At 37.0% G+C, this 13,371-nt stretch overlaps 1 protein-coding gene across 1 annotated transcript in view; it reads right to left on the bottom strand.

Annotated features, from left to right (window-relative positions):
- The window catches only part of TRPM7 (transient receptor potential cation channel subfamily M member 7), a 59,864-nt gene that overhangs the window by 2,963 nt on the left and 43,530 nt on the right, over window positions 1-13,371 (bottom strand). The window contains exons 24-39 of the mRNA XM_088172809.1: window positions 12,247-12,421; window positions 11,567-11,699; window positions 10,561-10,745; window positions 9,777-9,909; window positions 8,589-9,304; window positions 6,510-6,586; window positions 5,594-5,653; window positions 4,477-4,558; window positions 4,030-4,100; window positions 3,515-3,552; window positions 2,486-2,511; window positions 2,090-2,140; window positions 1,931-1,996; window positions 1,028-1,311; window positions 629-711; window positions 99-304 (exon numbers count right to left, since the gene is read on the bottom strand). Of these exons, the coding sequence (XP_088028935.1) occupies window positions 99-304; window positions 629-711; window positions 1,028-1,311; window positions 1,931-1,996; window positions 2,090-2,140; window positions 2,486-2,511; window positions 3,515-3,552; window positions 4,030-4,100; window positions 4,477-4,558; window positions 5,594-5,653; window positions 6,510-6,586; window positions 8,589-9,304; window positions 9,777-9,909; window positions 10,561-10,745; window positions 11,567-11,699; window positions 12,247-12,421 (2,386 nt within the window). The remainder of the gene's footprint in view (window positions 1-98; window positions 305-628; window positions 712-1,027; window positions 1,312-1,930; window positions 1,997-2,089; window positions 2,141-2,485; window positions 2,512-3,514; window positions 3,553-4,029; window positions 4,101-4,476; window positions 4,559-5,593; window positions 5,654-6,509; window positions 6,587-8,588; window positions 9,305-9,776; window positions 9,910-10,560; window positions 10,746-11,566; window positions 11,700-12,246; window positions 12,422-13,371) is intronic.

Genomic DNA, 13,371 nt, shown 5'->3' with positions numbered 1-13,371 from the left:
TTGTTATTGCAAACATGCAAATTCTTAAGAAAATGCTATCAAAAGAAAAACCCACATATACCCTGGCCCCAGTCCAAGTTTCAAAGTCAAGGCATTACCTTGCAGATCTAATACCAAGAGCTCTCCTCTTGTATACTCATATGTCCAGTGGCTGAAAGCCAGCATAACCTCCTCCAGCATGTTAGTTGGGATTATTTCATCACCATTATTGTTATTATATTTTCTAAACTCTCCGGTCATGCACTCTTCAACTGCAAACCACTGGCCAGCAGAGTGGCAATATAACAGGAAAACTTCCAAGAACCTAGTAAAAAGTACACTTAATGAATATGGTTCCAAAATAGAGATCTATCATTACTATGACATTTTTATTTGATTTACTAACAGTTCAAATACTTCTAAACTATTATACAAAGCCATTTAGATGATCATACTAGATTAGAATCAGTGCAGAAAGTATGAGTGGAAAATACTGCCAAGGATAATTCTGCTTGCCACATTCACAGCAATATTCCAAGACATATCCACATATGAGTATCTTAATATATTTGATGCATCTGTTAAGAGCCCTATAGGCATTCCCCTGAGCCAAAAGCAGGAAATATAATGGCAGTTTAAATACACTCACCTTGGAGAGTATGGGATGGATTTGGGCTTCATCTGGTTGAATGCAAAGGTGAGCTTCTGTGCTGCTCTCTGCTGCTGAATTTCCTGTGAGTCAAACCCACACCCCATTAGCTGCATTACAGAACAGGGAACAGCAGAGAGCCAAGCAGGCAGTGGGAACAGTGTCTATTCCCCCAAGACAGGGTAACAGCTTACTTGCTTTTTTAATTATACCTGTATTTTAAGAATTTGAGCTCTTTGATTAAATAAGCCATCCTGGAGCAGAGTTTTTAACCCTTTTGCTCATATAGAATTATTTTCTTGTTTTAGTAAGTATATACTAGTTTACAGGTGGGAAAATTATTCCTGTTTAACATATAATGCCTGTCCATGTTTAATAATTGACAAAGACAGAACTTACTCTCAAACACAAGTGCAACACAGTGTCCTCCTTATAAATGCTTGACCAAGTATTCACAACTTCAGGAAGAAAAGACTTGATGATATAAAGATGTCCTGATTTCAGGATATCATATTCTGACCACGTGCACACAACTTTGAGAGCTCGACGTAAACCTCCTCCCATCTCCTCTTTACTTAAAAATTCAATTTTAGCACAGAGCCCCAGCTGTGACCAGGAGGACATGCTGTTGTTCAGGATACTGGGAGAACTTTCTTCAAGGCGATACACAGTGACTGGTTCACCTGCAGAGCAACACAAAAAGCCATCACTGAATTTAATTTCCCAAGTTTAAAATTAAAAGCACTGAAAACTCACATTTCTTACAACAAGCTGCAATATTAAGTCATTACAAACATCTTGAATTAACAAAAAATTTAAACTGGACAGTGGGATGACCCTTGTGCTGTTTTTTTCGCAGAGCCACAGAATTTGTGCTCCTATTTAGACCCATCAATGACACTGTTCAAACAGCACTAAGAACAATGAATAAATGTTTGTTTTAAACAACCAGTTTAAACAAGTGAAGACAACTTAAAGGCATCCTTCCAGAATAGTTTGTTATACAACTGTTAGTACAATATTAGCATTACTGTAACACCATTTCTGAGGACAACTATAATTAAATCTACATTTCATAATCAAGTGAGTTGCCCTGGAAAAGGTGTCATACTCACATATATTTCTGAGTGTTCTTAGACAGAGTTCATTAAGACTTCAGTTTCACACTTGCTGTGAGAAACTGTGAACTCTGCCTTGATCTTTCTATATTAGAAGGATCAAACCAAATTAGAATCCATATAAAGTTTGCTTTTCTTCCCCAAAAGACCACAGAGAACCAACAACAAGAAATACAGTTCTTACCTCTTGGAGGCACAGGAGTGAATGGAATGCTCTGTGATAATCTCATCAGGTTATTTCTTTCTACAGCTAGAAGAAAAAGGAAAATTAAACAACTTGTTGAAGTTTAAGGATCTTATAAATGTCAATAAACACAAACATTAGTTCATAAGAGGGACTGACCTGAATAATAGTAATTGATATCCATGATAGGCTTGAAAGGAGAAGCAATGCCTGAAAAGAGATTAAGGAGAAAAAAGAAGAAAAAAAGAGATACTCTTGCTACTAATTTATGTACTAAAATACCACACACACAAAGATCAACTGCCAAGTAACTAACTACAGTTTGAAAAGGATCTGCTATGAAGAAAATTAAATATTGCACTTAAGTCTTTAGTACCTCAGGGGAAAAAAATTGCAGTGCTTAATGCTAGGCTGTTTATTAAAAAACAAAAAAATCACAGTACTGTGTGTCCATTAAATTCCAAATTACCATCAATTAAATACATTTCTATACAAGACCCAAGCAGTTGTTTATATATAAAAATCCCTCACTTTTAGAGCAGAAAGAAAACTTACCATTCAATGCATCTTCTTCCGATGGCCTGTGAAATGCCACAAGAACAACAGTCATCTTCAAAACTTACTCTGTATTCCTTGATTTTGACACATCATCCTAGGTCACCTTGTTAACCTCACAGTATCACTCTTATCCTGTTGCCCTATTTTTCAAGGGCAGTACAGGTTTCTTAATTACAAAATAGTAATGGAAAGCTGTTAAGTAATCTCATGTCTTTAGAGCTACACTTTAAATACCTCCAAGTCATGCACAACATTATGTAATTATGTAAAGTTTGCATCACAAGAGCTCGTTCCCACAGAGGTGCTTTCATTAAAACTCGTTCACAGCAGCTTACCTTTCTGTTATCAGATAAATAAGGTAATGGCTTTAACAGTTAACTCAGGTGGTAATTGCTCTTGTTAACAATGTCTGCATAATTTCAGAGGTGGTTACAGTTTGAAAGGTTGGGTAAAGACCTCTACCAGGAAATGAGCTGCTCACTATGTGTCAACACAGTCATTTTCATGTTTTGCCCTCCAACATGTGACACCATTAATCTAAACAGAACCTGTTAAAGCATGATGAGAGTTCAGCCTGACCCACCCATGAGCCCTTGCAGCTCAGGAAGCCAACCCAGTCCTGGGCTGCATCCCAACAAGAGTGACCAGCAGGCTGAGGGGGGTAATTCTGTCCCTCTGCTCTGCTATGAGAGACTCCAGCTGGAGAACTGTGTCCATCTCTGGGGCCCCCAAGGGAAGAAGAACCTGTTGGAGAGAGCCTAGAGGAGGCCCCATAGATCCTCTGAGGGCTGGAGCCCCTCTGCTCCAGAGACAGGCTGGGAGAGCCTTTTAAGTCAAACTATTCTGTGATGATCCTATGATTCCAGTGAATACATCTGGTTACTTATTAGAAGAAAAAATTCAAACTTTGTGGGTTTTTTCTCATTAAATATAACTAAATACTTCTATAACCAAAGATAACCAAAAAGAAAAACAGATCAAAATAGAGAGTGATAAAACTGCTCCATTAGTAGAAAGCTTACTTACATTTGACCACTATTTGAAGGTCTGCCTTGTAGCCAATCCTTTAAAACAAAGGAGAAGAAAAACAAAGAGGGCTTCAGTTTTGTAAGGAAAGCACAGTGTATTCAGATGGAGGTGGAGTGGCAATGTGTTTTAAGCTCTTGGAGTACAGCCTGTTTATTGGAAATAAACCAGGCTGTACTGAACTGCAGTTGAATGGAGAGACCCAAATACAACTGAGAAATGGTAACTACAATTAAAAGAATAAATAAGGCTCTATATTCACTACTGTTTATGTATTATATAAGTAATTCTTTTCCTTAAAAGAAAAGAATTTTGTTTTTTTTCTACGAACAGAAAACAGCACAGATTTTCATAGTGAGAACATACACAACTTCTTCCCTTAGTGAAAACAGGTCTTCTCTTGCCTCCTAGAACAAGCAAGTTCACAAATCAGTATTATTCTTTATCTGTTTCTTCTCCTTTACTTGTTCAGCTTCTAGTTCTGCTCAAGAATGTCACAAAAGGGTGATACAAACCGTCAGTAAGGCTGCTTTAGAGTCAACTTGCTGAGTATCTTCACTCGATGCTCTCCTGCTCTTGCTGTACACTACAAACGAAGGAGATTTGTAACTGGACAAAGAATAGCAGCTGTCACTGTCACCTGTTTCCTAATAGTGAACAAACAGACAGCTTAACGTAGCTCTCATGAAACAAGCCTGACCCACAACTTTAAAAGAAGTCTGCATTCCTAACTAGATCACTTTGCTTTCACAACTCTGGCTGTCTGTGGAAAATACAAGGTAACAGAACTGAGCTGGAATGGCTGGAAGAACCACAAGAAGCAGAAGACTGAACTACTACCAAACATGAAAATATTTCAAGATGATTTAAACATTTCTATTTCCTTTGCATTTTCTTAGGATACCCATTAGCAAGGCAAGTTAGAGACAACATTAAGAGACCTGAACAGAGACCAGACTTACACTGCTCTGAGTGGGCTGTCAGGGGGTCAGTGAAGCCACCACAAGAACTGGATTGTCGTAGACCACTATCAGTTTGAAGACCCTAAAAAAAAAAACAAAAAAAACCCCACAACCTACATTTACCAACAGTCATTACCATTATTGCTTTCAACTAGTACCCTTGGAACACAATCTGCCCTGTTTTTCTTTTTAGGACTGGCTCGGATTCTTCAGAATTTCTGGATGTACTTCAAATACCTCACTGCACAGAAATGCACAAGTTGAGTGCTTTAATTCAGTTGAAATGCTCTTCTCACAGCAGCCACCGGCTGTAACATTTCCAGGCACACATTAAGACTCCTGACCCACAGTGAAAGAGTTCTTTGCAAGGGAATGTTACAATAGGATTACCACTACAGAAACATCAATTACACTGGATCACTACAAGCACCATGTTCAGCTCATCTCTTTCATGCCTTTGTTGGCTATCAATTCTTATGTAAGAATGTGGCTCTGGCAGAAACTAAATTTCAATTTGCACCCACTTAAAATAGCAACAAAATATAGTAAACTCCTTCCACCTAAAAACTATGAGTTATGAATGCAATTTCCTCATGGATATACTCCTTCATAGCCATTAGGCACTCCTGGAATATGTACTGAGGTGGTGAACTTTTGACAACCAAATATTTCTTTTGCAAAAAAGGAGAAAGGTGGTTTCATCACAAACTAGTAGTGTGTGTAGAGTGGAATAGAGCATGCTCATCCATTAACTCCAGTGGTTACCTGAATAAAATGTAAAAATTTGTTGTGCCCTGCTTTTGATTCCCAAAATTAAAACTGTTAGGAAGTTGTTATCAGCCTTTTTCACCCTTCCCTCTTACAGAATACACCCCCCACACATAAACACACACAGGCCTCTGTGTGTGTGTGACCACACGTGTATCTGACATGAGGCTGTGTGCATAAAAACTATTTCTTTACATCCATAAACACCAGAACTATTTAGACCTATGTCAAGGAGACATCCAGTTTACAGATAATGAGACAAGAACAGACTCATGTGTTTACTGGAAAGAATATTTTTAGTATATGTTGAAAATAATGTCCCTAACAAATGGAAACTTTCTTTACTTACTTGAAGTCTGGTTGTCTCTATACCCTCCAATATAGCTTTTTTGAAGTCTTCCTGTTGCTCCTATCAAAGAAACAAAGTAAATTGTTAACGATAACACCAAAAAAATCTGTGCCAAAAATACACATAAAAACCTTTTTGGTCACACATTATACTCATTGAAAGGTTCAGAAGAAGCAACTCAGCAGAACAGAAGCATTGCAAATGGTCACAATGCAATTGTCAGGCATATTCTCCCCTGAATGCATGATAACTGCAAAGAGTAATTTAATGTACTAATTCAGCACTACATGGCAAACATTAGTTTTCATACACAGACATTTATACACACACATATATACACACATTATAGTACTTGGAAGGCAAGTTTATGACTAATCACTTTTCCATTTTAGTAATTTTTATTGTTCTTTAAGGAAATGGAAATTATTCATTTTAGTTTATGACAATTTTATTAAAAAACTTCTTCTTGGAGGTATAATGAACAATTTTTGTCACTTTTGAAAATTACATACACTGTCATCTTGCTCTATAAACTACAATGTAAATCACTCTAGTCTTCCTAAAGGCTGATCTTGAAATTTGTGAATATAAAACATTTAGTTAATCACTAATTATGGGATAGTTAATTTTATCTCGATTCACAGTTGTAGTCATCTTAGCTTTCATAACCTCAGAGCTTGTTTATTATTTCACTAATATTCTATTATGAAGCAACAGTACTTGATGGCAGCTAAGGTTACATGAGTTTTCACTGGATTTTTTTTTTTAATTATGAAACAGATGCAAAGTGCAGTCTGCGAGGAATGTCCCAAGTTTTTTGATTATATTTGGTCTTAGACTTTTCCAAACATACTGTGATGTTACAGTTTAAAAGAAAAAGATCCCCATTAACATTAACAAAGCCTTTCATGCTCACCTCAATATCAGCACTTCTCTCCTTCATTTTGCTGGCTGCCTCCTTGAAGCGTTGTAGGTCCATGCTGTCTCTGTGACCTTTGACACAGTGAATTCAAAAAGAGGATTCAAAATCAAAGGCAACCTCCAATGTTCTGACCATGCCAATAGTCTGCATCACCAGAGCAAAGGGTTACAGACCACCTAAGGTCTGTGTGCCTGTTTGCACTAGGAAAGACATCACAAACAGACTAAAGTAAAGATCAGTGGAACAATATCAAACTATTGCCTTTCCTGCACTGGGGTGTGGAGCACCATTATTCAAAAAGTAAAGCTAATACTTTAAATTTTTACTCAAGCATATGCTCCTCACAGGAAAGGAACGAGGCCTGGATTACAGTACTTTTATGTATGCTTGACAATTGAAGGGAAAGTAGACAGTTTCCTGGAGGTAGCTTTTACAATATACCCTTCATCCTCCCAGTTGCAAGAAATACTTTTCAAAATTTTCCCAAGCATGTGGCTTTACAATGAATGAAAATCTACTTGGCTTCACAATTGAAGCCTGAATGTTATCACAAGTGTTGTGAATTGTGGACAATAAGAATGAAGGGTATGTTCTAAAGGCTAGAGATGTCAGAGGACCATATGCAAAAAATCTGGCTCCAGTAAATAAGTATAGTTAGTATTCAAAGTTATTAGTGGTGAAGTACATTTAAAGATTAGATAAGAGTTGTACAATCACTGTCCATAACTTCTGTTTAGCCTTGCTTTCTTTTTCAACCATAAGGCATTTATACACAGATAGCTAATATAGGTAACTTCTTAGAAATCCAAGTTTCACAGCAGTAGAATAAACTCTTGTCTAGAGATTTAAATTTATACAACCTCAGCAGATCTCTGGAAAACACTGAGACATCCCTAAACAACTACAGCAAGACAACACCTCTGCAGGCAACCTGACAACTCCATATTACAATCTTCTACTAAACACCAAGCATACTTCAAGCATTATCTACTTTACAGGGATCAGTTAGTAAACCCACACCTGTGTTTTGCAATGAATCTGCCACTGTTTTACCATTCAAATATGTAGATAACTAACCAAAACCATCCACCTTTTTACTGTTAAGCAGAACTTGAGGGGAGGCAAAATGTTGTATTGAATTAAAGGATTTTGGAAGCTTCCAAAAGGACAGCCCCAACATAGGTTAGCCTAGGCAACAGTGGAAGATCCCAGCTGTAACAGTGTTTAGAAATATAGTATAGGAGGAACCCTCAGCTTGACACAGATACCACAAAGATATTTGTCCAGGACTCCATCAGCCTGAGCAGTGTTCTGTAATTACGTCAAGAAATAGACAATATTTTTGATTTATGCAATCAGAAGTAGGAGCTTTATAATGAGTCACAAAAGGTTTGTCTACTGTGCACGTACCAAGTTGTACAGCTGCTAATTGCCCAAAACTGCTATACTCAACTGGATAATGTTTTCCAGAAAAATATTGTCTATGTGACAGAATTATGGAGAAATTATAATTTCAGTTAAAAAAAACATTCAAGCAACATAGGGAAATTAGAGATGTTAAATGCAAAAAAAGCAGAGCAAAATGGTAGAATAAAGTCACCTGCAACCGGAATACACCCAAAATACCATACAATTCTTGATAAGTCAAACCTTGTGGCTTAGATTTGGTCCACAGTTTATGAAGTAGTCCCATAAGGATGTTAGAACATAAATCTCGGGTTTGCAGTTCCATTGCATGGACATGCTGACTTTTGGAAAGTTCATCTTTAAAATTCAATTTTCCATGTGAGCCGCCACAGTTGACTGCTGACGTCAAGTCGCCCGTTGACAAAGAGAACTTCGTTTGGGGCTTGTTCTTCGCTAACGTGACAGGGGACTGAGGAGCACATTTGTCAACTCTGCAGCTGTAGTTATCATTAGTGTCACTCTCATCATGAATAAAACCACAATTAACGTATCCTCCATTTTCAACACAAGGTTGGGTGAAAGCAAGGCAAGCAGAGCCAGAAGCAAGAGGATAAGAGCAGCTAATAATGACTTCAGGACATTCAGAATCTACCTTGTTATACTTACCCACAAATGCACCAAATTCTACATTATTATCTCCTTCTGTAGCCTTAGAGAAAACAGTCTCTTCATGCTTTGCTGAAGAATCCAGCTGACTTTTGCAACTGGGTCGAGATGGAGTGCTAACAAAAAACTTTGTTGCTGGGGATGTTACATGTGGCATGCTGTTGGATGAGTTGCCTAATTTTTTATTTTTACTAGTGGATTTTGAGATCTCTGCAGCCTGTATTCGTTGGCGAAGTTCTGGAGGAGAAACAGCATTTGAAAATAAGGCACTGCCTGAGGAACCTGCCTCTTGGAAGTTTTTTTCTTCTCTTCGGGGAACGAGAGCCAACTCCTGACCAATTGTCTTATGTTGGACTTCTTTGTCATCACGGATAGAAATGTTACAGAGTAAAGCGTTATTGCTCTCAAAGCCTCCTTGTGGAAAAGAACCAAAGACATTTCCAATGCTGTGCTTTTTCCACACAGATGATCTGAGAGAGCCGTCCTCAATGAGATTTTGTGCCAAATGTTTTGAAATGCTCAATTCCCGAGTGATTTCATTATGAACCTTGCTGGCTTCTGAGGCTTTCTGTGCAGTCAGGGTTTTCAGAGTATCCACAGTTAGAGCAGACAGATCCTGGAGGTGGCCAATCTGTGAATCTAGAGACTGTAATGACCTTTTAATGTAGTTGACACGATCACCAACTTCCTTTATCTGAATGCACATTTGTTCCACCCTAAGAAAAACCAAATTATGAAGTAGATATGAAAGGTATTTTTCTCAATATGCAAAAGAAACATGATCATAAACCTTTCTGTCCATTTAATCAGGGGTAAAAACAAATGAAATGTAACAATAATATGATAGCATTGGACTGTTCTGTAACACAACATTTGTACATACTTCTGAATCACAGAATTAAAACAGCTATCAATAGTGGGCCTACAGCACTTTCTGTAATCTATCAGTTTCTTAAAACATCATGGGAAACTAAATAATATAATTGTCTCAGTTTACTAAGTGCTTCTATAGATCACGAAGCATCAATCACATTATCAGTTTCTGCATAGCAATGGAAAGGTACCATATAAAATTTGCATAAACACTTTATGTTCTTGAGCTGCATTTTTCCCCCTTTAAAGTACATTTAAAAAAACCTGTAAAAATTCTAATTCTCTATTCAGAAATTGTACTTGCAAATATTTTACCGTTCAAATGTGACTCGAATCCTCTCCTCACTTCCAGAATGAAATTTATCATCCTTTTCATTGAAATACATCTCAACACACAGCTCTTCAAAATCATGAAGTTTCTTCTGGTCTTCTTCTGTCAGGAAGAGCTCTAAAGAGAGATCAACAGTTAAGATGACACATATGTAGTGAAGTTGTACAGGTGCTGAAAACTAATAGTCAACTCTACAAAGGATGTAACAATAAAACGCCACAATAAAAACAACAACAAAAAAAAAAAACAATAAACCAAAAAGCCCTATCAGAGGGCCACCTAAGACCATTCCTGAAGGTCATTGCAATGAGAGTCATTGCAATAAAAAAGTTCAAGGTCAGAGATTGATAATAAAATAACATGAAAATAATAACTCTGAGAGGATCTGTGCACAGTATTATCATTCCTTACGCTCCTACCCTTTAATCCCTTTGAGGCAGAAGTTAGATACCTTAGCTGGATTTTTTTTTTCCAAGTTTCAAAGAAGTTTTACAGAACGAAAAAAATCTCCATTAACAATAACAAGAAATCTAATCTGTTTGTTTGTGTGATAGGTTAGTTTTACTGGAGATTTCTAGGGGTTGGCATTAAACTCTTGAGAAAAGCACGGTGATTTTCAAAAGAATTATCAATATTGAAAACACATAAAATTAAGACCCACTTTGACTTTCTTCACAGTACACATTGTAACTAAGAACACAGTGCTTTTCTGACGGTTTTAACCATATTAAAAACATTACTGCAATTTTTTTGGATGACTGTTCATACTTGGCCCATCTGAAGTCTTGTCTGTCTTTCTTCTTTTACATATACAGCAGAAGAGGGAAGCCATGTGGCTAAGAATGATCAGTGGTGGAGGCAGAACAGGTTTTTCATGGTAGGCCATAATGAAATGATAGCGCTGATACTTCCACACAATGTTTGAAATTGCCTTTACTTGTAAATACACGTTGCTGAAAGGGAACAGAACAATATTAACACATCAAGGTGGTTTTTGGGGTGGTGGGGAGTTGGTGTTTGTTTAGTGGTTGTTGGATTGTTTATTTTTTTAACACTCTGATAACAATCTTAAATTCTGAAGCCAGTTAAGTAAGAGACAAAAGCATAAAATTGTTTTTTGCTGCAAAATTATTTTTTCAGAAGTTGGAAAAATATTCAAGAGAACACCATGATCCAGAGCAAGGAGAGGGCTAAAGAAATTCTCTGATCAGGTAACATCTCAGTATCTTTACTTAGAAATAAATTACACTGAGATCAAATTTCAAGTTTGCTGAACAAAAAATTAATTCTTTCTAACTAAACCCAGAACTTTATATCACACCATGTTAATTCTGCAGTCTGCCTTCTTCAGTGTCCATGAACTGCTTATGCCCATAATCAAACACTTGCAGAGAACTATAAAAGACAACTTGCTACAATTGAACCCAACCAACTGGAGAACGTCAAATGAATTTAGGAACAACAGTCAAGAAAGACAAAGAAACAATTTTGTTTTCTGACAAAGAGAAGTTACAAAATGCCTTCAAATTTCCTTTAACTTCAGATTCCCCTGACCTCACAGATATGATGTGAACCAGACACATCACACACTTCACTAACTTAGCCATGGGCTTGCAGTGAGGAAGAGACGAAGACCAGCCTTAGAACCTGAAAAAAACTTCCAGGAAATGAGATTGCTTTGATCTGGCATCAATTCTTATCTTGTCATCTTATTGCAATGGGATACAAAGGTGTCCAATTATTAGCAAAAATTAACTACTATCTATATACTTACTTGAAAAATGCAATCAGGAGATTAACCATGATTATGTACTGTACAAAGAGGTAGACAGCTTGAAGAAACGGGGTCAACCATGTTCCTGGGCCACAGAGATGAGCAACTTTTTCATCAGAATTATTTGCACACACTGTGTTGGGAAAAAAAGATACAGAGAAGACATATACATCTTTTAGGACTCTCAGCAGGTATAGACACAAAAAATACCCTAAAAACAAAAAAAACCTCACTTACAGTTTCCAACAACCATCCATCATACACTGGTTCTGCAATGTAAAATGTCTCCATGCATTTAGAACCATGGTAGAGACAACGTTTCTGGCTGATACCATGCTGTAATTATATTGACTTTTTTAAAAAAAGCATAGTACACCACTGCAGCCAAAATTTTGTCAGGATAGCTGTGGGGCAGAATTCCAAAATCTTGCTAGGAATAGTCTTGAGAGAAATTTTAATTATGTAGTTTTCACTCAAAGCCAATCAAGTTTTAGAAAAGAAAATGAAAAATCAGGTCACATAGTTATACAGCTGCAACCCACTAAAGGGAGATATTCCAATGAATGGAATCAGTGCCAACAGTATTGGGACTTTCATAAAATTGCAACTTCATAAGATTTTGAGAAGACCTTATGAAAGTAAGTTCTCTCTTTACTTGTTTCATAATTGCAGTGTCTTACCATCGATTTCATAGGCATAGACTTCACCAAAAATCATCCAGTATGGATGAAACACAATATCTCTAGCTAGAGTCCAAGAGGGTGCCTCATCAGGATACAGTATTGCCTTCCTGGGAACACCAAAACTAAGTAGTACAAGTGCCATAATCACCACAATGTAAAACATGTTGGCCACCTATCAACACAAAAAAGTCAGTTAATCCACAAGGTCATAAATACAATCTCACAATCTAAAAACTTTAACAGTGACAGTGTACACTTGAGAAATTCTATGTATTTTATAAGGAAAATAGTCTAGGACACAAATATTTCACTCAAAATTTTGTTAAATAAAAAGCCCTGTTAAAACCCCCCAAAACTACTGAGTTTTTTCCTGTCCTTTCTAATAATGTATTTAGCACCCTTGGTCATAGGCAACAGAGCATATTTCCCTTTCAACCTGAATACTATTCGGTACATAAGGAGCAGCTGACAAAGAGAAACATTCACTCCTAAAGGTACTCAATAGGTGCACAAAAACCAGAGGTAGTATTCCAAGGGCAGGAACATAAAACCTATGGCCCTTGCAAGAAATCAAAGTGAGAAATGAGCAACTTGATGCCCTCGTTTGTAAGGAATAACAGGGTTCCAGCTTGTAAGAACCATTTCATAGAGGGAAGAAACACAAAAGCCCCTTCCACATTCATATATAGGGCTCTCAAGCCTTAAAATGGTATTTAACATTTAGAATAGCTACTGACAGTAGACCTAGGTTATTTCAATTTAAGCTTAAACAATTTTAATATTTTGTGCGAGATGACAAGAAGCACAGTCTATTCCCTGTTTTCCATAGCACAAAATCCATGAAGGTGCTTTAGGACACTAAACAAGTTAAAAGTTTTGACCTAAAGAACACAAAGGCTATAAATTTCGGACCTAAATGGGAAGCTGAATCAAGACAAAGGCTTCATCATATTCATTTACATCTCTGACATCTGAGAATAAAACAGGCCAGAGAAGGAAGATTTGCCTTTGACATTTATGTAACAGGGATAGCTCCATAAAGGAAGCCTGAAGCCTTCTAATCAGTACTTATTTTGGAACCCTTCAAGTTATATTCCAGCTACTTAATTTTGCACACCAAGC

Source organism: Sturnus vulgaris, chromosome 13 (genome assembly GCF_052056855.1).
Source record: "Sturnus vulgaris isolate bStuVul1 chromosome 13, bStuVul1.hap1, whole genome shotgun sequence".
Classification (NCBI taxonomy): domain Eukaryota; kingdom Metazoa; phylum Chordata; class Aves; order Passeriformes; family Sturnidae; genus Sturnus; species Sturnus vulgaris.
Note: the sequence above shows the minus strand (reverse complement) of the source record. Positions and strands in the feature narration are given on the sequence as shown.